Source organism: Poecilia reticulata, linkage group LG9 (genome assembly GCF_000633615.1).
Source record: "Poecilia reticulata strain Guanapo linkage group LG9, Guppy_female_1.0+MT, whole genome shotgun sequence".
Taxonomy (NCBI): Eukaryota; Metazoa; Chordata; class Actinopteri; order Cyprinodontiformes; family Poeciliidae; genus Poecilia; species Poecilia reticulata.
The window spans coordinates 6,470,814-6,494,573 of NC_024339.1; the positions used below are offsets into that span (position 1 = coordinate 6,470,814).

At 41.8% G+C, this 23,760-nt stretch overlaps 2 protein-coding genes across 8 annotated transcripts in view; one reads left to right on the forward strand and one right to left on the reverse strand.

Annotated features, from left to right (window-relative positions):
- galnt9 (polypeptide N-acetylgalactosaminyltransferase 9) overlaps positions 1 to 23,760 on the forward strand; it is a 1,026,805-nt gene that overhangs the window by 403,645 nt on the left and 599,400 nt on the right. The gene's annotated exons all lie outside the window — the stretch shown is intronic.
- Positions 1 to 23,760, reverse strand: part of fbrsl1 (fibrosin-like 1) — a 353,282-nt gene that overhangs the window by 7,377 nt on the left and 322,145 nt on the right. For 5 of the 7 annotated variants that reach the window (XM_008417610.2, XM_008417613.2, XM_008417608.2 and 2 more), the window contains 8 exons: positions 13,824 to 14,244; positions 12,261 to 12,520; positions 8,284 to 8,534; positions 5,223 to 5,273; positions 4,891 to 4,986; positions 2,151 to 2,222; positions 1,528 to 1,557; positions 1,155 to 1,226 (listed from right to left, as the gene is read on the reverse strand). In XM_008417610.2, the coding sequence (XP_008415832.1) occupies positions 1,155 to 1,226; positions 1,528 to 1,557; positions 2,151 to 2,222; positions 4,891 to 4,986; positions 5,223 to 5,273; positions 8,284 to 8,534; positions 12,261 to 12,520; positions 13,824 to 14,244 (1,253 nt within the window). Of the gene's footprint in view, positions 1 to 1,154; positions 1,227 to 1,527; positions 1,558 to 2,150; positions 2,223 to 4,890; positions 4,987 to 5,222; positions 5,274 to 8,283; positions 8,535 to 8,758; positions 8,920 to 12,260; positions 12,521 to 13,823; positions 14,245 to 23,760 lie in introns of all 7 variants that reach the window. The other 2 variants (XM_008417609.2, XM_008417612.2) reach the window with 2 other exon arrangements.

Sequence of the window (23,760 nt, forward strand, 5' to 3'; positions counted from 1 at the left end):
CAAAGGCAAATACAGGATCCATTACAATAAAGACCCACCTTAAGCCACCTGAGTTACTGAATGAAACCTTCCTGATAGCATGACGGCTAGCTGATTACTTCTAGTTCTGATTGGCTGTTTCTGACTGAGCAGAGTAATTATGCAGAACAAGGATATCGATCGATTATTTTTTCAGAGATTATTTGTCTCATGTTAGGACAGCGAAAGTTTTAATACGTATGTAAAATAAATTTTTTTAGGTTAGATGCTGCAGCTTTAAACAGAGGTTTGGTGTGAGAGTCACTACCAGGTGGAGCAGAAGCTGCGCTCCATCTGTCAAATATTACTACCTGTAGCGCGTAGCAGCGGTTCAACAGCGAGAGCAGAACCAGCGTCTTACATCGCAGCTCAAAGACTTAAATAATTTTGTGGGTTATTTGTTTAGCTTTCTGACCGTCATGCTAATCCGGGTGAGTGTTTGTAGCTCTGCGCTGCTTTACCTGCCATCTGATCCTCCATATGTCTTTTTTACTGCAGTGAGCCTCCATGCAGCCAAACTCCGTCAAGTATGGCATTGTTTTGATGCCATATTAGATTCGTCGTGTTGATGCATATTGACCTGCTTCACCCCATATGCTTAAAATTTCCGCCGCAACACGCAAACTTCCCCATTCACTCAGTGCGTTATAGTTCCACATTGCTTAGGATTTGTTGCTGCGCGTTTGCGCAGTGTGAAGGAAAGAGGAGACCAGCTGCACAGGCAGGCTGCGAAATGAGATGCAGGTGATCGGTTTGTGTGATCGGCAACAGGAGACCGTGATCGGCGACCACCGATCATACACTTTTTCACGGAAATCGACCGATCGATCGGCACACCTCTAATTACTATAATCATTAGAAGAAGGAATAATTGGTGTTTCCTGTTTTAAATATAAACATTTAGATCATTTTTACTTTGGATTACATGTTTTGCATAGATACAGTGAACCCGAAGTATTTATGATCATCAGTTACCAGCTCTGCCTAGTCTTTTCAAACCAGCGGCTCGTTTGTGGGTAATTTATTCTTAGCATATGTAATCTCTGTGTATAGTAGGTGATTATTTAACAATCACTGCTATGTGTCTGGTTTGACATGACGATAAATATCCTGGAAGACAGAACGGTCTCACGCACCTTCATTTTCTGCTGGTGGTGGTAGATCTGCCATGCAATCTGGACATGTACTGCGCACCACTTGCCAGGTTTCTAAAAATTTGAAGAGAAACTACAGTCAGCGTCCTGGCTTTAATTTAGCGAGCTTAAAAAAATAAATAAATCAATGCTGGCATTAGGAATTTCTGGCCAGACGACAAAGCGGAAGACAGAAATTTTAACCAGGCAACCAATTTAGAAATATGTATCCCTGGCTTGAACCCAGTACGGAGCTTATGTTTAACCCCGATACTCCAAAGCCCAGCATCAGCTTGACTGGGATTGCAAATGAGACTTTGTGGCCTGGCCAGAGAATTAAAGGGTTTTAGATAAATCAACAAATGTGTCAACTCACCCTAACAGATGTCCTGAACGGATCACTCATCTGTATGGACAACAGAGGATCATTAATAACAGAAATATAGACATATGTCAAACTCTAAGAAAGCAAGTTTAACGTTTAGACTCATAAAATACAAGTTTCTAAAGATGCTAAGACTTATGGTGCACTCCATTTGCAGTCAGAATAATCAACTGGAAAGCCCACTGGAGTCAAAAATTCGGAGTAACTGACTACCCCCAGTTAGGACTTTTATGGCCGACTTTGCGTTTCATTATGGCCGCTCCCCACATCAACAGTAGTAAGCTGTGGTGGAAGCACTTTTATTTTACAAGACACACTAGTAAGAGTGAGTCTAAAATCAACGTTCCCAATAGCAAATGAACAAATTAAAAAGTGGTGTTTGCTTAAAACGATATAAAACGATATATTCGTTATTTGCAGCAGTGCTGCAAATAACCTCTACTTAGACGCCGCCATGTTGAAATCCTGATTTCTACGACTATGTCAACCGGAACGTTATTACCTCAAACCCATCTCCGACTTCTGAGGTAAGTGGAACGCACCCGATAGTTTCGCTTGTTGTGTGTGGGGGGTGTTTACCAGAAGCACCACAGCAGAATGAAGGCCATGCTTACCCGGGGATCCTTCTGTAGAAGTGTGTGAGGAACGGCTCCAGGACGCGCAGCTACGTCAATGGGATTAGAAGCCTGACAGAAACAACAGGAAAGACACTTATAAAAAATAAGTCAGAACTACAGTAGACACAAACTAGACGTTAGTAACCTATAGTGTTCTTTGAAGGTGATTGTGATCTAGGCGTGTTCAATGTGGATTTCTTAAACTCAGCAGGTGTACTCAGGTGTTTCCTGAGTGGATTAGTGCATTTCTACTTGTTTGGGTGTTTTTTGTTGATCATTTTGCCAGTTTTTCTGTTCTGTGGACATGTACAGTTTTCCTGCTTTTCTGTTGCTTTCAATTTCAAGCTTCTGTAAAGTATGACTGGAATGCAATGGGAGATTTAATGCTTTTGACCAGATTTGGCAGATTTTTTGGTTTGACCGGCCCTGTCTGATGAAACTGTGCATTAAAGCGAGTTCCCATGGTCACACAGTCAACAACTGTTCTCTACAGAGATTTTTTTAACAAGACAAAGAAGACCTGAAGTTAGCTGTTTTCAGCATTGTTGAGGTCTCCATCTGAAAATAAAGTACCTTAATGTGAATGACAAACGCACCGAGAAGAAGTTATTTAGTGAAAAAAATATTTTATCGTATTGGTATGTTGGCTGTTTATGCAGGCTACTAAAACAGAGAGCTACATTTTAGTGTTTGCTGGTCATTTGGATCCGTTTCATACTTGGTTGTTTTGTAATTGAATCAGACGTTTTGCCAAACTCTGAGATGTTTCATCAGATTGGTGAAATGGCAGATGTACATAGAACCAACTGGAAGGTTGACCTATTTTTTAACCATTTGAACCTTCAACCTGTTTTGATTAAGGGGCTAATGTCAAAGTCGGCATTCTCTAGGAAAAAACACACTAAGTCACATATTTGCTTTAGTAATGCTAATCAGGCTAACCGGACATATAAGACAGTGAAGAAGGTTTGAACTGTCAGTTCCTGGTTGTTTTGTTTTTGTTTTAACTGAGTCGCTGTACTTATTATTATATATGAGTATGTTGTTTGTTACCATGGTTTCTTGATTTTGTTTTGTTTTTCTCTTTCTGCAGGTGTAGGAGCAGACTCCACTATAATCTACTTTCCCTTTAGATATTTCTCACGTTTTTCTTTTCAAAATCTTCTGACAAGGTGGAGTGTTGGCTTTGCTCCTAATAAGAATTATTTTTATAATTTTTTTTACGTCTATTGGTTATATCCTCTATTTTTTTCAGGTAAATTATCTTAAGACGAGAAACATATTTTTAACACACAAGGCCATTCAGGCAGCAGTTAATACATTTTACAATGTAATTAACGCACCATTTTCATTTCAAAAATGAAATGCTTTATTCATGTTTACTTTTGCAAAAAATTCACTTGGGAAATAAAACCTCATGATTTACTTTGAGGTTCAATGACTTTGGAACGAGGTGTGCCAAAAGCAAAATCTTTTCAAAAATCACAGTGTGATCCTCCAGATTTATGTCACCAGGATAAATATCAAGCCCTGGCCTTCCTCAGTATCACTAAAGCTCCCTAATCCGTAATTACTGCTACTATATAGCTGATGCTAATATAAACCAAAAAGAAAGAAAGAAAAAAAAAAACCTCAAGCTCATCTCCAAGAATACTTAGCAGGGGCTTTGTGTAAGAGCCTTGCTTGGACCATCTGGAGCGGTCTTCGACAGAAGGGTCCCTCAGTGCCTGAGCCAGCTGGGACCGGGGCCAGCAGATTTGGGCCAGCTTTGATTGGTGTCTTCCTCCAGGTCAAAGCCTCTGAGTATATGTCAGACAGACTCGCCCGGCCTAACCCTTCATATCCCCTCCCTGATTCTCCCTCTGGTTTCACTGAATAGCAATTTGTTTATCCTGACCTGGTCAGGACTCAGTTAGTGACATTACACAAGCATTTGTAAAACTCTTAAGTACTGAGTTTACTCCATTAAACGGATGAAGATGCAACAAAACCATAATTCTTGTCTGACCTCATCCGATGAAACAGATTTAGGCCATCACTTTGGGTTTTGTCTGTGTTTAAAACTCTTATTGTGCATTAAAAAGAGGAAGCGGTTCTTGAATTGGCCGGCTTTGTTGACTACATTGAGAATTAATGACTCTAGCTCAGTGTATGTCAAAATACAACCATGAATTTTCTTTTTTGGTTTCTTTCGACTTGTGATAGCTTTGATTAGGAACCAGTTTTGACATCGGCTTAGGTTCTATTAGTTATAGTAATATTAGAGAATAGAGTAGAAATATCCCATAATTTCTGTGCAACAGCAGCAAAATGTCAAGCAATAACAGGAAACAGACTCTCACAAAGAGAGTATAAAATATATATTTATACATAAAAAAAGAAGAAGAAAAAGGCTGTAACTAAGGGAAAAATTCTACATAAATGCCGTGCAGTTGTATAAAAAATCTATTATTATTCAAGTATTTGTAAGATGTAAACAGAAAGTAAAGAGTTCTCTCTGTTTTATGGAAAAGAATGTAACAAAATTAAACCAGAGCATCTACGGGTCACAACGGGTTGCATCTAAGTTCACGGCTCATGTTTTGCATCGTGAGAGGAAGTAGTTCTTGAGTTGACCTGTTGTGTTAGCATAGCGCATCTGGAAATGAAAAACCCCGGAACTTTGCAGTCACTAGTTTGTGTGCCTGTTTCCAGGTATTCCTGGCCTGTGGGTTAAGGGCGGGGATGTGGGTCTGACCTTAGGCTGGAAGGCTCCTTGCAGCGAGCTGAAGGGTCCTGAGTGCGGGAGCAGCGGGGGCATGCCTGGCATGGTCGGGGGATAGGAGGGAAAGAACTGGGGAGGACAGAGGGAGGGATGGAGGGAGGGAAACAAAGAAATAAACAAATAAAAAATAAAAAAAATAAACAACACACAAAATCATACAGAGACTCCTACAGGACGCGAGCGATTCAGCACACGCAAAGCCACGGCCGCGATCAACGCCCCCACGGCAACATTCAAATATGCCAAATATTTGATTTGCCAAATGCAAAACACACATTTACATTAGAATGACAGAGGAAACTCACGTTTGAATGTCTGATGAACGGATTGTCCAGTTTGGGGGTGTATTTGTCGAACTGAGGGAGAAGAAGAGAAGAACAGAATTAGGGAGCGTCTCACATGGATATTTCTACAGCACAAAACATGACAAACATGACAATCAGTGGTCAAATTCAGACACATATTTATAATGATATTGATAAAAAAGCCCAGGAGGTAAAGCAGCTGGCTTGCACTGGCCACGGATTTCATTAAACAACATGGCGAAGCTTGATTTTCCAATTAAAAGTACAGTCATGGGGATCAAATTATATTGAAGCCAGAGTAATATTAAAAAAAAATTAAAAATTTTAATACCTTTTTTTGACAACATGCACTACTGATAAACACAGAAAGGGAGTAGCTTTGGCTTCTTCCCTGGCGTTTGAAAAAGCACATCTCAAATTAAATTTGGTCAAAAAGCAGGTCTCTGCACAACATCATGAGCAAATTACATGAGCAGCACGAGTCTCATTTGACTGAAACTAAATGAAGCCATTTGCAATGGTTTGGAGTCAATTTAGGCTGGATCAGCATGAAACTGACAACGTTTCACGGAGGACGCGAAGTGAAGAAACCCTTCCTGTGTCACGGCTTGAGCCAATTAGAATCATTTCAGCCGGATTTTAGCATAAAAAATAAAACATAAAATAAAATCAGTGGTTTTATGCTGAAAAAGAAAAAATGTCTGCAATCATTGCCCGAACGCATGTGAAGCTGAGCAGGAGACACATGAATGGCGGGCCTTGTATTTTGGTCGGCGCACACCAACACTGGTCTTCTATTTTGAAATTTGCTCATTACAGTAAACGGCAGCTTGTGCGCACTCCGGAAACATACAATCCGTTTGCAGGTAGTTTTAGAGAGAGCTGCTGTAAAGCCCTCTCAGCGTACAGGATTTACAATCGTTAAATCAAAGGGCTACGAATCAGATTCCAGGGTCGGGTCGGGAGTTTTCGTTTTTTGGTTGCTTTCTGTCGCAGGGGGGGCTCGTCACATCCGAACCTGAAGCGGCAGAGCAGACGCAGCCGAAGCCGACTCTGCGGGGGTCGATTCAGAGAGAGGGGGAGAGAAAAAAAAAAGCAGAGCTCATTAAACAGCTGCTCTGCATTTCTGAGGGGTGCAGCTTGTTTAATGTTTGACACTGAAAAAGAATGCTGGACGCTTTATGGCCTTGTAAAAGACCAAAAAAAAAAAAAAGGAAAACACAAAGTCTGGCCTTTATAATTTATGGTAGCTGTCACGGATTTATGGCAAACATCTTTGCCAAATTAAACCTTAATACTTCCATCTTATAACAATTCGAGAGACTCCTCGTTCAAAGACGTGGTGGGGTGGGGGGAAGGGAGGCGCGGCCGGTCGCTGCTACCATTTGGCAAGCCAGCTGCTTGAGGGCGTAAAGCAATAAACAAACATAGAAGCTTCATAATTTCATTAATTACAGCCATTAGCCAAAGGCTGTTGCATAGTTTAATTGACTTGGGGCATCAAGAGAACACAAAAAACAACAACAAAATAAAAAATAAAAAAAATAAGAGAGAGAGAACACAATGAGAAAATACGGCTTCTGTCCTTTCACAGAAAAACAACGGCATCATCATGAATCTTGTTTCTCTAAGGGAATAAAAGCAAATTTTCAGAGCAAAGTGAAACAAAAAAATTTAAATTCTCCATGAAAAAGGACAAAAAGGGGCTGTTGGGTGTAATAAAAAGAAACTTGGGGGGGGTTGAGAAAAAAAACAAAAACACTCCTTTCATGATCAAAGGGACGACTTGCAAACTGCACCATAATTCCAAACCATGTCAGGAATGAGCAGCAGACCAGATAACAAAATAATAAGGAAAGAAAAAAAAGAAAAACAAAAAAGAGTGTTGGGTCGGGAAAACCTGCCGCACGCTCTCTCTGTAGTTTTCCTGAGTCTGCGGAGTAAACACCAGCACTTTGATTTCTAATGTACAGGATGGGAATAATCTTTGTAAGAGGCCTTAATGGGACCACAGGCTCTTAATCAGAAGGTCACAGAGTGATGGATTGCATCTATTAAACTAATGCCGAAAAGCTACAAACAGGGGACCCATCTGAGAAGGCTGCCGGAGATCGGCTGTGTGCTGGAAATGATGAATGAACAGTTATAATCTGAGAGCTGCCAGTGTTGCAACCCCGCCGGCCCCCAACCCCCTCCCTCTCTCTCTCTGAATTGATGGCAGTCGAGGCAAGGAAGCAATTAGAAAAGTTATCAAAACAGTTTGGCGGTGATGTCATCAGCCTTTATCTGCAATGAAGTCATTTTGACTGAGAGCGAAGCTTTGAATTTAAAACTAAAGACATAAATGCACAAACACATACAAGAGGAAAAATAGCATAAATTAATTCCCCCCACATAGAAGCCATGTAATCTGCAGGAATGCTTCCACACACACACACACACACACACACACACACCCACACACACACACACACACACACACGTACACACACACACACACACCCACGCACACACACACGCACACACACAGGGAGAAAGAGTTGTTTAATGGGGCTTTCGTTGCTCTTTGTGAACGCTTCCATATGCAAACAATTGAGAGAGAGAGAAAAAAAAAGAAAAAGAAAAACAACGCCTTCGGGGCATTTCTGCTGTTTGATCTGCAAAAATCTTAAGTGTAAGTTAGAGGGAAGACGAGGGTTTAAATGAAATTAGCCTGTGGAGTTCTGTAAAAGCGCGGCGCTGGCGTGGGCGTGCCACTCTCCGGAAAGTTCCTCTGGAATATTGTTCATCGAAAGAACGCGGCGTTCCGGGGAGAACGGTTGAAAGAAAGCAGGGAGAAATGTGCAATTCATAAAAGCTTTGGGATGTTATCTGGTAAAAAAAAAATAAAAAAATTTATTAATTAATTGAAGAAAAAGATACTAATAATAATAAAAAAAAAGAGGTGCACATTGAAGAGGAGATTCGAGGAGGTGCGACAGGTGAGTCGGTTGGAGGTTTACGGGTGGAAGGGGGGAGAAGCGGGGGGTGTGGGGGGGCTTTTCTTGTTACTTATCCTCACATTTCTGGCTTGGGTACGCACCATGGGGGGTGCGGTGGGTGGGGTGAGGATGGCGGCCGGGGGCAGACTGGCGGGGAAGGGCGTGAAGGTGTGCTGATGGGTGTGTTGGTGCTGGTGCATGTGCTGGTGTTGGTGAAACTCGGCCCTCAGGAGCGACACGGGGGCCAGCGGCGAAGCGGACGGCCCCCGGCCCCGCTCAGAACTCTGAACCAGGAAGCGGTTGTTCAGCTCCTGCCTCAGGAGGTCATGCTCTGCAAGAAAGGAGAGCGAGGAAAACCAAAAAAAAAAAAAAGAAAAGAAAAAAAGAAAAAAAAGGGAAGAAATAAAGAAAATAAAAAGGAAAGGAAAGAAAAAAAAAGATGGGAGGCGGGGAAAGGAACGGAGTAACGGGGTTGGGGGGGGGGACACAAGAAAAAAAAAGGCACGAGCGCCCAGTCAGTCTTCACAACAAGGGTAGAAGAAAGAAAATAGTCACCTGGCATTCTCTGTTTCTCCAGCTCATGCTGTGAGGGTTTTCTACGTGGGGACTCATTGGTGGTGGTAAGAGAGTTGCCTGTGACAATGTGCCAATCAGAATCCCCGAATGAGGCTGGCAATACATGATTGGTTGGTTGAATGATATCAACAGGCTGGTATCTAAAGACAAGAGAGAACCAAGAGTCATCCCAGCAGAAAACACACACTCTTGCCCTCTATGAGGTCAGAAAAGCACAACTGGTTTTTGGTGCCTTGCAAAAGTATTCGTACCCCTGAAAAATACATATATGTATATATTTTTTTCTTCCACATTTTGTCACACTACAACCTTTTATTTGGTATAAACCACAAAGTATTACTGAAGTGGAAGGAAAGGGATTATTAAGGTAATAAAGAAACATTTTGCGCATTTGTACTTATTCCCCTTTACTCCAATCCTCCACAATAAATTCTTTAGAAGCCACTAATTTGTAAAGAGAGTTTAACTTTATGTATTATAATCTGAATATACAGCTCTGGAAAAAATTGAGACCATGTAAAATGATCAGTTTCTCTGATTTTACTCTTAATAAATGTCTGAGTAAAATTAACATTGTTGTTTTATTCTATGAACTATTGACATGTCTCTGAAATTCCAAACAAAAATTTAGTATTTATTTGCAGAAAATGAGAAACGGTCAAAATAACAAAAAAGATTCAGTGCTTTCAGACCTCAAATAATGCAAAGAAAACAAGTTAATATTCATTTCGAAAGAACTATGCTAATGTTTTTAATTCAGAAAGAGTTCAGAAATCAGCATTTGGTGGATTAACCATGAGGTTTTCAATGGGCTTCAGTGCAGTGGACCCTTAATTTTTCCCCCAGAGCTGTAAATTTAGCTATTTTGTGAAGAGGTTTGTTCAAGAACAAATCAGTCAGAACAGGGATGGAAAAGTTGTGACTAAGTTTAGAGATTATTTAGTTTACAAAACAATATTCCAAGAAAGCTAATCTTCTAAGAAAGCTAATTGAGAAAGACTAAAGAGTGGGAACACTTTTGCAAGGCAATGTATATGTATATATGTATATAGAGATTTTCTTTTGGGAGGGGGGGGGGGTGGACGACACCCATCATCACTGGAGACTCCATTTGTTTATTTCACAAATTTGTGCCCCGTATGTCTGTTTTTTTTTGGTAAACTAGTCCTAGTCTGTATCGAGTTTTAAAAGGATGCAAATCAGACAGTTTTGGCAGGATTTTTGAGAGAGCACCGTGATTCATTTAAAGCAGCGCTCTCGCTGATTTCTAAAGTCTCCAGCTGGGATGGAGGTCCAGTCGTTAGATGACATTTTTTCCAATGCTTTCTTAACTGTGACCTTATATGACCTTTCTTCCAATGCAAAAACATGTAAAAATACAGTCCATCTACTGGTGATGCTCCATCAAACCAATGTTTACAACATGTTTATGATGCTAATTAGTACCTAAGAGGGACTCTTGTATGCTTAAGGGTGATTATGTGGAATCATTTGGTGTGTGTTTCTGGTTGAAAATCTAGACTAAGCTTATTGATGTTAGCAGTGCTAACCTTAAAGATGGCCGCTGGCCTTCAGGGAAGATAGTTAAGAGTAAGGCACCTAATTATCTACTAGTGTTTCTACTTCATCAACTTTAAAATGTTATTTTCAAAATAGATTTATTTTCCTGTCCCCCCTGTGAGGACTGTGGGAAACCAATTAAAATCTCTAAAAACTGGAGAGAATACTGAAAGCAATGTTTCCATCTCAAGGTAAACCAAAAGCAAAGTGTGCTCCAGATAAACACCAGCGGCCATGAGTAGGGCCTTGTACCCTGAAGAAACGGCCTCTTTATATAAACTCACTGATGGAGAGATAAACAGTGGGTTCTGGTAGATTTTAGCTACTTAGAAAATTCACACAAATCATTTCAGAAGTGGGAAAAAAATAAAAATAATAATAAACAAGTACTTACCAGAGGAGTCCACAATACATTACTTTGTTGTCAGCCCAATAAAACATACTTATTGACTGTCGGCTGAGTGTGCATACGTCCTGCTCTTCCGTAGTGTAATACAGGCAGGTTTGGGGAAAATGAACATGAAATCTTCTCTATGCTACGCCGCTATTAAAAAATTAGAACTTTTTTTAAAAACTAAAAGTAAAATTAGGACCCTACATCTGCAGTGTCTTGCAATTTTACTAATATAGCTTCCACTATAAATTCCACTAGTTTCATAACCACAAACTTCAAGTTATTTTATGAGGACTTAAACACAAAGTAAAGCACATAACGGGGGGAAGGGAAACAAAGTTATAGATTTAAAAAAAAAAAAACAAATTATGATTTTTAAAAGTATTCAAGCCTTTTAAGTCGATACTTTTAACAATTTTTCAGAATAATTTCAGCTGTTGGGTTACTGTCGTATATTCTCGATTGGATTTAGGCCATAACTTTGACTAAATTGTTGTGACACATGAATATATCTACTTTTAAAACTTTATGCATAGAAAAATTATATTTCTAAGCCATAATGAGTTATATATGTATAAATTAGTTTATAAACCCACAAACTATCTTATAGTGCTTAAAGGGGCAGTATTATTTGCTTTCCAGCCACATAGTGCCATTTAAAGCATGATCAAGTAACTATGTTACCTTCAGTTGTTGTAAAAATGCTAAATATACCAAAAATGACTGAAAAGAAATTTAACTTTGCTGTTTAACTCTTTGAAATTGGGTCTCTGAAATTTCTGCTCTCTCTAACACTCCGCCTTCAGGAAGTCATCACAGTATTGCTCCTCTATTAACCATTTAACAACGTTTTTACCAGTGTTGCATGAAAGAAGTAGCTCCTATACAACATATATTTTTAGAGTGTAATAAGTATGTTCATGAAAGAGAGGTTAATTAGAAACTTAGATACGAACAAAAGTAAATTAGATATAAGGGAATTGCATCAGAGATCGTCTGGTGATCTGGTTTTTTAGCAGTATTTTTATTTTATTTTTTTTTAAGAAGAACGGGTGTTATGGGGAGATTGTAGTAGTGAAAGCATCTGATTCGTACTCCAATCTGGAAGGTGGTGGTTGTCACCCGCCATAAAAAAAAGTGCAGGTGTTGCTAATTACTGCTATCTAGTCTGAAGGAGCTGAGTGGGGAAGTCAGCTAAAGGATTTCTCAAACATACTTGGAAGAATCAAGGTAACACTCCAGGTATGTTTTTGATTAGGAACCAAAACTATAACATGATTTTCCATAATACTGCCCCTTTAAGAAAAGCTACATGTATCTTGCCTTTTCATTTCCACCCAGTTATTTGTTACTTTGTGTTACATAAAGTACCAATAAAATAAAGTGAAGCTTGTGGTTGTAATGTGAGAGACTGCGAAATAAAAGTTAAGGCACAAATTCAAATTTTTTTGGCTGCAATTACATAAGTTTGACAGATAAGAAGTAGCACTGAAGCTAGCACCAAGTGTGTGAGGTGTGTGGCTTTACCTGGGTAGGGGGTGCCAGCGGGGTGTCCAGGCACCACTAAACTGTTGGTCGGTAAGGTCGGCGGTGGCGGCAGTGTGGCTGGGGTTGCAAACATGGCCGAATGGCGATGGGCTGGACTCCGTAGGGAGGAATAGTGCGAGGTAGAGAGGTTTGCTATGGAGAGAGGCAAGGCAGGGGCTGAGGACGGGAGCCCGCTGAGGTGATGGTGAGGGGACGGGGGCAAGTGCTGTTTGGCAAGACCCAGCGGACTGCTGCTGTGGCTGTAGAGTCAACAGGAAAGGTAATGATTATTTACAGAAATAGAAAACGCAGTCTTCAGCCAGAATGCATTTCTCAATGAGTAGCGGAGAAATTTCCTAAAAAGCTTCAGTTTTCAGAAAGACTTCTAATTGCTAGGTCCGGCCGCAGCAGAGGGCGTGTTCTGAATGGACAGGGTGCAACAGGGAGCAGTGAGCTCAGCAGTAAAGATCAATAGCAAAACAGCAAATCGCCCAGCTGCTTTTGTCATCTCCAGAGGCAGAGCAGAGCCCATGAGAGAAATCAATAATTGCATAATTCAGAAGTGTCTCTTGGTTAATTTTATGTAAATTTTGTTACCAGCATAAGTAGTCTGCTACATTTTGAAAGGTAAACACAAAATTTAGCAGCTCAGCAAATCTCAAGTCTCCATCTTAATCTGTTCAGATGCCACGCCCACTGGAATGGAGAAGACATTTTTCTGGGTTTTGCTTACTGAACTTGTCATTTGCATGTTGCTTGTTACTGATTAGTTAATTGTTAACCATAATTCTTGTAGTGATTGACAACATTTTTGTAGTAAAGTCATTCCAACCTTGTTTGCATAACCTCTGTTTGCTTTTAGCAAGACTAATTACTCATTGTCCAGGGACAACAGATGAAAAATAGCATTTTGGCTAATTATGGCACATTTACAAAAATGTTAATTATTGTGCATTGTCCCTACCAAATAAATGAAATTAAAATAAAGTTCAGACTCTGAACATCAGAAAAGGACGAGCATGGGTATGAAACCACAGGAGGGAAGAGGTAAGTGTCTGTTTTCTGTCAAAAATATATATTTATGTTTATTCTAGGCTACAAAAAGTGCTCTAAGTATAATTTCAAGTATTTCAAGTGATAGTATTTGCAGTTATTTTTGAAAATATTAAATTGTAGGCTTTTTTTCTAAATTAAATGTCCATCACAATGGACCTCAGGAGTTTGGCTACATTATTCAACACCTAATTATTTAGTGCAACCATGCAAAGACATCGTAAAGCTAAATTGTAGTTTCGAAATGATTTTACATTTTGCTTTTTCTTGATTGAGTATAAACTCTAATACTTGCTTTAACTGTAAGGAAATGGAGAGATATCCGAGCTTGGCTGCAGAAAAACTATCAGGTCTGCAGTATGCTTATGAGTGTACTGGTGCAGGTTTGTGAGTTTGTCCTAAACCTGCAGTGTTTCCTCTCTGAATTCTCACCGAGAGTCCCACTTTTATTCTTTCTTTTTTTTTTATTATGGTTGTACCACCAAAGGCGACGACAGCTCTTTAAATTACCTGATGTCGTGGAGGCTGTTGTACTGCAGAGGGTGGTGCACCTGGTGGCTGATCACCGGCCGGGCGTGGTGAGGCGGGGGCGGGAGCACACGGGGCTCTGGGTGTGAGTGCGGGTGAGTGAGGTGAGGTGGGGCGTGGGACGGCGCCCTCAGCAGGGGCGGCGTCGGGACAGGGGGCAGAGGCTGCTGCTCCTTCTTAACGCTGAGGGGCGGCGGGGTGGGAAGGCGCGAGCCACGAGGCTCAGGGGGGGCTGCCGCCGCTGCAAGCGCCGGGGAGCCCGTCGGTGCCGAAGCCGGGGTGGGGCTGGGCACAGGCGGTGCGAATGGCACCTCAGTGTTGCTCTGCTCCTGGCTGCGCTGGAGTCCTGACACTTTGGCAGAGCCACAAGTCTTGGAGACGGAGCTCTCATTCGCTGGCACACCTGAGGAAGAAATGACCAAAAATAATCATCACCAACATTCAAATTGAAATCAGCTGATTTTAAGTCAAGTTTATTTGAATGGCACATTTCAGCAACAAGGCAGCTCATCTTGCTTTACCATAAAAATATAAAGTCAAAAATTATGAAACACGCAATAAATGCTACATTTTGTCAAATACCACCATCAAGCAAACACACATCAAATATGTTGATCAATGTTCCAGTTGTTAAACAGCGGAAGGGTTTTAGCCTTGATTTGTTAATTCAACAGCTTACAGTGAAATGAGTAAGGATTTCTCAGCACAATAACCTTTCATCTCCCCTTGCTATCTTCTGCAGGACCCTCTTGTCTGCCATGTTGCAAATACACACTCAACGGGCTTCCTTATCAGGTCAGATTGTTCCGTTGCTTGCTAACACAGATGACAAATCGGCCAATCACACGGCATCAACTGAATCTCTTAAGTTAAAAACAAAACAAGTAATAAGTGACTTTGAACATGGCATACCAGACAGGTTGATTCATAACCATCTCTCAAAGAGTGTTCTCTTTGAGAGATGGTTATGAATCAACCTGTCTGGTATCCAGAGAACAGCAGTTGTGTGGATGAAAGAAACGTTTTTTTTTTCTTCAGAACTCAAGGAAGAATGGCTGATAGCTGACAGGAGGCTATCAGCTGCTACAACTCAACCGTACCTTCGTTACATACAGCGAGGTGATGCATTGTGTCACAAAGCTCAAATCAAATCAGGGTAGTGTTTGTGAAATGTGGTCAAACTGTATATCTGCATCATGGACGTGCAGCCGAAAGGTCTGGAGAAGCTGCATGGTGCTATCATGTCATTACTGATTAAATGTTCCTGGTACTTCTGAAAGCAAAACGGGGATCCAACCCGGTACTAAAAGGGTGCGTTTAATACAGTGGCAGGTGAGTGTACAATTTTTTTACTGAGCAGAACAATTAACCCGCATTATTAAAAGATTCCAATAGTTACAAAAGAGTTTTCCAGCTGTGCGTCGCTAAAGAAATTATAGCTAATCAGTGAGTCTCCATGATGGAGTAAAAAGGACGCCCCTCTCCTCCTTCCCAGCACCGCTCCAGTGTCCTCTGAGCAAGGTTCCCCTTGTTTCCTCTCCCTAGGTTCCATTAAGTGTTTAATCAGGTCATTTTCATGCTTGACTATAATCAGATGATCCAATTTCTTCCTGCGATCAAGTCAGTATGAATAAATCACAGCTAATTAAAGTTAAATGTCAGCGCCCATTCAGGGCTTTGCTGAGCACACAATCTGGCATGAAATAATTATGTTTCAATTGTGCTGTAAAGAGAGATGGTGGCCTCTCCGTCACCAAGTCACTACATCCTGGCTCTCTTGTTCAGTCTGCAGATATCTTTGAAAGCACAGGAAAACCCAACGGACTCGGCCAAGCTGTTGTCACCAACGTTCCCCCTAAATTACTTTTGGTACTCTTGTTTCTTCAAGTTAATGGCTAAAATTAAGTGTTTTTGTGGCATTAGGGGTCTGTTCACACTACCTCCGTTTAATCAGCTTTAATTAAGCTCTAGTTCATTTGCCTAGAAAGTTCGGTTTGTTTGGGGAATTTAGCACTGATGTGGACCTAAAAAGCAAACTCTGGTCCGCCTAAAAACCTTGTTCTCAGTTGGTTCAAGTGAGTTCTGGCGTGGTTCGAACGCGTATGTGAATGCCAAGCCCCCTGGAGACCACTCCAAAAGCAGGAAGCGAACTATAGCGCAAGGCATTCTGGGTAAATACAACCAAAACAAACTCGTATGTCTGGTGCTAGAGGGAGAAACTGCTTGTGGTCTTTTGCCAAGAACAAAAAAGAAATCCTATAACTGCTCAAATCCGATGCCACTCAATTTTAGTTCACATTTCAAGAAGAAATGTGAACTAAAATTCACATTTCTTCTTGAAATGTGAATTCAATTAGAATTGACATTCTTCTTGAATTCACATTTCAAATTGGGGAGCTCACTGGCTCCCCAATTAGACATTTCAAAAATAAATTTGCTTAACAACAATTACAAAAAAACTCTTGACTTTCTATAAAATGTCTTGCCGCTAGGACGGGGTGGTTTTACGGCCGTATCGAAATTGGTTTATTTAGCAAAACTGCAATGAAAACACTTTTTTGGCATCACATAAGATGCACATCAACAACTGGATGTTACTGCTGGTGCAAAACACACAGAAGAAGACGACAGGAAGTAGTGGGAGAATCATGGCGTGACACGGTTTTTAAATGACATCATGTAGACAAAACTTATGCAATTGTGATTTTAATCGCGTTTCATATTTAATAGAAACAACGGAATAGCAGAATTGTTTTTTTTTGTCAAAATTAGCAGAATATTGACATAGTTTTGCAGACATTTGTAATGGAAGCACAATTATTTTCTTCCTGTCATTTCCTTCAATGGTGCAACGCGAAAAGCGAGGGGCTAAACAGGTTCCTCAATGGATTTGGTTCGTTTGGCAGAGTGCAGTGTGAAAACAAACTGCAGCAGCTGAAAATGCAACAAATGTTGCAACTTTGGTCCTCAATCAAACCAAGTCTATTGGACTACCAGGTGTGGAAACACTTATAATGTGTCAAAATAATCAGCATCCTGATGCATTTCTCACAATGTGCAAAATGTGCAGTCCAATGATGAGAACACAATGTGGACTAGAATGTTGGACGTTTCTTCTGTTTTATTAAGAGAGACTGTCTGCCTCCCCTACAGTCAAATGAAAAGTAGAACGGACCTCTAGGAGTTTGATGAAATGGCGACGTTACTTCTCGAGCTCTTGAGCTAATCAAAGCTGCGGCTGGTAGGATTCACGCTAAGCACAGGGAGATCACATGCGCAGAGACATCAAAGACAGAAGGTATTCACATATGCACGTCGACAATGGAAGAGAAAAAGACAGTCCAATGATGAGAACAGTCTTTTTAATCTACAACTAAGATGAAGCGGTACTTCAGTCAAAGCCTTACTCGTGTTTCAATTAAAAAAGCTCCATGGGCATTCTTGGCGGTTTAAAAAAAAGAAAAGAGAGAAAAGAAGAAGGAGAAAAAAAAAAGCCAAGAGCTGGGAGCTGCTGTCAAGCCAGTAAAACTCGACATGGAGCAGACTAATGGAATATCCAGTCCCCATTAACAGGCTGCTTAATCTTTCAAGGATCCTAACACCCATAAAAAGGCCAATAAAAAGGCAGGGCAGAGCTTTTATTTTTTTTATTTGTTGAGCTCCCCCCGCCCTTCCTCCCTGCATTTATTAGTGAACTGGGGGTAGCTAAGATGTCACGATTTTCAAATGAATTCTGGAGTCCAGGCGTATATAGACCTCCCGATTTATAGAGGTTTGGGACTTGGATTAAACTGTCAGCCTGGTTTTTTTTTTTGCTGCAAGCAAGCAAGCAAGAAGAAGAGGAAAAAGGAAGACTCGAGGCAAAGACAGAGAGACAAGCATCCACACACAAACCACAAATATCCAGTCGAAATGTCGCCGCCGGGTGATGTTGCCTAGGCAACCGGTTCTCTTCTCAGACACAATGCGAGGCGAACGATCCTGAAAAACGTCTCGGTACAACTGCTATGAGATGGAAGGGGGCTTCTCATATTAATGCCGCTGCACCAGGGCCACAGCAAGCGCCAGGTTATCTTAATGATGATGCTAATGGGCTCTAATGGAGGCTGGGAGGGATCGGCGCAGACCCCTCATTAAAATCGCTGCAAAAAGCTCCGGCACTCGCGCACATGGACATATGAATATGACAAAAGACGGACACCGGTGTTTTCACTCTTGGCACAGGCAGACGCAAACAAATTAAGCCCAGACATCTTTATTTTACCAGAGCACATCAGAAAGCAAAAAAGGAGCCACCAATTGTCAGAAAGAAGCAAAACAATGCATTTTTCTGACTATCACTGAAATTGTCTATGTGCTTCTGAACCAACAATGGCATCAACAGGGTTTTCTAGTGTCTGCGTATAGATGTGTGTAATTGCTACTACTACAACAGAGAGAATTAAAATACCCTTACTTTTTAAAATGTAACTTTCTACTTTCAGCTGATATTTCTGTATAATAGAAGAACTTTTGAAGAAACATTCTGTTTCTTCAAAAGTACAAACCCAAATCAGCCTGTTTTACACTTCACTGGCCGTTTGATGGCTGCCAGGTCAGGAACTACAAATCTGATGTCTTTCCACATCAATAAGGGCAAAATACTTAATTTGTGCTGAGAATAACAACACTCTTCAGTGTGGGTGTTGTAGCTGGGGGAAGGAGTGCATCATTGAGGCATTTAAAAAAAAAATACAGGTAAAAATAGCAGAAAAGCTGCATCAAGCTTCCAGGAAACTGGAACTTTCACAAGACATGCCACGCGCTCACACGGAAGTCGTATTTCCAGATTTTCCTATCAGTAAAACAACAACACCCTCTGAAGTTGGAATGAGGACTGGAGAAGACGGAGCAACACCAAATTTAGCATCCAACATGGCTGCCAGGCATACTTAATCAAATTTATAAAATGATTCCTGCTGGAACCCGAATGCTTTGGGACTCCAGTGTGATGCTCAACATTGGAGTTCATATTACAAATATGTTGGCAATCTATTCAAGTCTCACTGTTAAGATAAGGATATAATTACATTTACGCACTTATACACTTGTTAGATCTAACCACTAACAGCTCTGCTCATGCTAAACCCTAAGGCGGGTATGTGTCTTAAATCTTCAGTCTATATCATGACGTCTGGCAAACACTTTATAAATCACCTGCTCTTTTTTACAAAGTGTAAAAGAGAGCTTTTTGGAATGCAGGTGTTGGTTATTTCTACATAAGTTTGCAAGAAAAAAATTTGTATTTTGTGATGTGATGCACAGAACTGATATTATTTTACAGTATTTTTATATTTTCGATGAAGCACTGATATGCAGTAACTCTTTGCTTTTTTGAAGAATAATTGTTTTAACCAGAAGAATTTTATTGTTAAGACAGATACATTTTCAATTCATCCATAAAGTTGAAAAACGTATCGTATTAATAACTAGATGTTTTGAAGATGAATTAGAATCAGGTAAAGGCAGGAGCTTTAAAAAACAAAAAACAAACGGAAACTGGCCACAAACTCTCTCATCTTAACTCAGGATTCACCCACTTTCAGCTTTTCTTTCTTTTTTTTTTTCTTGTCTGGACATAAAACAAGCGCTGCCTTCAATCTCCTGCTGAGAAAGACAGTAGGAGATCCACGGGAAGTCCTGTGTAACAAATGCCTTACGAGTGTGTGTATGAAAAAAAAAAAAATGGTGTCCAAAAATCCTGCCTGCAGACCTGAGCAGATGGTGTTAGTGAGTCAGGCAGGTTGGAGGGCAGCCCAGTGGTGGGGCAGAGGGGCCTGGGGGTGGATCCTCCTCTCCTGTTAGCTGGGTTAGCACACTGGGGATGGAGGGGGACATTCCCAAGGGGGGTGTTGGCAGGTCTGCTTACCAGCTGACATCTCATCCCAGTATTGATTTTTTTTTTTTTTATTGTTGCACCCGTGGCTCTCTCATTGAGGGGAGGCTGGATAGAGATTTGCAGTGGGGACACGTGCCTTGGTTTACAGTGCTACGACTCTGCATGTTGGGAGGGGTGCAGAGAGGGGCCGAGGTGGCAGATGGACAACAAGCTGCAGAGATTTGCTGGTTATGACTGATGTGTCCAAGGAGGGAATCCGGGGTGAAGAAAGCATCGCTGCACAGCTGTTCTTGCCTTCGCCATCCTTCACATTTGACCCCGTTTCTCCCTGTGGAACATCTGGAGAGCCAGCGCTGATCTGATCCTATAAGGGGACTTTTGCGCCAGATGGTCCAGCATGGTACGGTCTGAAACGGTTTGACTCTGAACTGTACAAGGATGGGTTAATTACGATCATCTAGAGGAAGCACAGCTTCACCTTTTGACGCAGGAATCAAAAACAAAAAGAACAGTGGAGCTTTGTTGTGAAATCTCAAAAAGTTGCTGTTAAAAGTTGCCATGATACATTTTGCTGGACGATAAATTATTGCAATAAACGATGATATTGTAATTTTGAGACCATTTGCAGCTAACATAATAATAATAATGGCTTACTAATGCACGTATACACACTCAAAGAAAAAAAAAAAGCCTTTAATTTTTTAGGAACATTTAACACTGGAACTGGGAAACCTTTTAAATATCCAAAATAATCAAACAAAATTGCTAAAACAACAATAATTACAATTGATTATTAAGTCTCAGTAACCAAAACTGAATTTTAATAAAGTAATCATCCTTCAGCTTAGACAGGGAAACCAGGCAAAAGTGGCAGGTAGCCAAACTGAAATGTTTCTCAAAATGCCAAGTTTTCAACGACATTAAAGGGGAGCGTGTCTTTGGTGATGGTTGTCTAATGAAAACCATGGACCACAAATCAAAAACAATATATATTATATATCTGATGCAATACTCAATCATTTCACCAAAGTTCAATCCAGAACCGCAAAGCATACATAGAAGAAAGGCTTTATCCATTCAACCTTTCATGGCCAGCTAAGCAAGATTGGTGGCATCAACTAACTCTCTCACTCTCTGGTTACTTAGCAACAAGTTGTCAGTAATGTGATTAGCTAGCAACAACCTGTTGAGTAACTTGCCACAACAACAGCATGACGTGAAAACTGTAGGGAAAACGGGAAACTTCCCCAGTTTGGTAGTATTTCAGATATTTACAGTAAAAACTAATATACAATTATCAACATCGACTGATATGAAAAGCTTAAATCACGATCCGTTTATCAGCCATATCATCCAGCCCTAATCACGTTCATTTTAATTCACCAAGAGATTAATTGATTTACTGTGGCGGGCTTAGAGACGACCGCTCGAGAGAAGGTTCGGCCCCCAGCTCAAACCCTCGATAAGCTAATGCCGCGCATGCAAATCGCAGCGTCACGTAAATTACCTGCTCACTGCTAACACCAGGGCCGGGTGCACACAACAACCAGGAAAACAGAACCTGCATGCAAAAAACCTCTTTAAGATTAGATACGAGAATATGCAAATTCTCTCCCTGCTGGGGGGACGCTGTGGTATAAAAGAAGCTTAAGGCGGCTGGGTGTTCTCATTTCCTAGGCAAACACTGCGGTTCACTCCCTTCACGGCTTTGCCAAAGCATAAACAGTTGGGGCACTGACAAATGACACGAACAGAGCTATTTAAATAAAGCAACATATCTGCGTAAAGATGTCGGAGGATGCATGAGGTGTGTGGGAAAGCGGCTGATCTTGATCCGTCTCCCACCGGTTTCGGGTGACAACATATTCCCCGGCTCTTGACAGTCGGGCTCGCGATGATTTGGTTTTTGTTCCTCTCTGAGACGAGCAGCCCGCTCAGAGCCAAAGCTTAGCTCACGAGTGAGCGACTGTGGAAGATGGCTGGAGCAGATCCTGGCAGCACTTTGCAAACCACAGGCTTGCCAATCAACACTCCATGGCCATGAGGTATTCAGTCATCAAAGAAAAAAAGAAAAAATAGGCAGGGTGATTTCAAATAAATGATTTCGCATGAGAGGAACAGAAGGGCTGAGCCGTGTTGAATCATTGCGCCAATAATAAAATCACAGGAGATATTCGCACCGGCCTGCTTTCCCCCCACCCCCCACATCACGCTATGTAATCTGCTTCTAGCGTCTCCAAGCTGGTGAAGAGGGGAGCCAAGGCGATGTTTTCGCAAATCACTCAGAGATGTTAAACGGGGGGAGTGGGCAAAAGCGAGAAGCTGGCCAAGACAGCTGAAGAGTGGGGACAGCTGGCACGTTTCAATTATTCCTCTCCGTCTCCGTGCTTCGGCTCACAAAAGGAGTTGATGGCACAAGAATGAGGATGGGTGTTAAGCTGCAACACGTTTACAGTAGACGCTCAGGCATAAATCAAGGAGCCTAATGTTCGTTTCAGAGAGCTGGCAGCTCAAGCTGCGGGATGAAGAAGTTTTTTCGCTGTGCAGATCGGATCCCGGCTCAAACCCGGGCCATATGGCGCGAGGCGCATATGCCAGTCACTCCTCGTGGCACATATGCTATTGTTGTAGACGGGAGGCAACTTGCAGGAAGCGTAGCTTTAAATTGGTGAGAGAAAAGTGAGAGAGGGAGAATGGCTGAGAACAAGCTTTTAAAGAAGGCGCAGGGGGGAGGAGGGTATATTATGTAAGATCGACACTTTTGAGTTTTTTATCATGCTATGATGTTATTCTCTCGTTAAAAACATACCCGGAGTGTTGCTTTGACTGATTCACACAGGTCAGAGAAATCCTTGAATCTCCCATGGCAACCATTCAGAGGTGCCTAAACACGTGCTCTGTTGACAAAACTCTCAACAAAGCTCTTCCTCGGAGCTGCAGTCTCCATCCTAGTTCCCGCCTCACCGAACACCCCTCCACCACTCCCACTCTGCTCTCACAGACTAGCGGCAGCAGCAGTTAAACACCTGCTGGAACTGCCAGTCTGCTGAGCTTATAGACTGTCTCAAAGCATCTTCTGAAAGGATGGCGGGCTCCAGCAACTTGTGGCAACAACACACTTTGACGTGTAAGGCAAATAATTTCTTACCATTAACACACATTGGAAATAAGCAGGTGAAATAAGCAAGAACTAAACTGATGGAGGCATCGGACAACGCTAATGCGTTTCTCCTTTCAGAATAAGAAGCACCCCACATGTGTTAGACTGTACGTCAACCCTAACCCCAAACCTTCTGCATTGCCAGCTTTATGTTTGAAAGCTCACATGTGGGACACGGCTGGCTTGATTAGTGGCTCATGAATCACCAGAGGCAGCTCAGAGACGGGTTTCCCCTTTATGACGGAACGGCTCTGAGAAAGAAGCTTCTGCCTCTTTGGGTCCTTTTATGTCATACACAGTCCAGTGGTGCTCCCGAACTGCAGTTAAACCGCCATTAACCCCTGACAGTAACGCGTTGCAAACAAACAACACGCCTCCACTGACACACATCCTTCCTGGAGTGTGCACCAGAGCCCATCCCCCCACAGCAGAGCTCCGGGACAGCCATCAGTCACAGCTTCTTATGACCGCAGCTGGGTCGTCTGAGGTCAGTGCTGCTGGGTTCCACCAAATAAAAAGGGTGGACATCTTGGGACTTTTCAGAGAAAAGCTTGCGTCTAATGGCCCTTCTGACAGCAGCCCACCCTGCCGGCCTGGAATTTGACCCCTTTTTGCCGTCGGCGACCCCTAACCAGAACCGGTGACCCTTTGTACTCGGAGGCCGCCGCGGACAGAACATCAACACGAAGGAAAACAGAGGGGAGTTTGCAGACGAATTCCGCATTGAAAAGAAGATCCTCCAGGAGTTATTTGTGCAATGCTTGCAGGCACTAGCCTTATCATTTCATTAATTAGCATGACATGCCTGCTTGATGGACTTGAACGCCGCCGCAGCAGCTGTCTCAATTGATTACAGCAGCGGCCGTGGCGCCGCAATTATC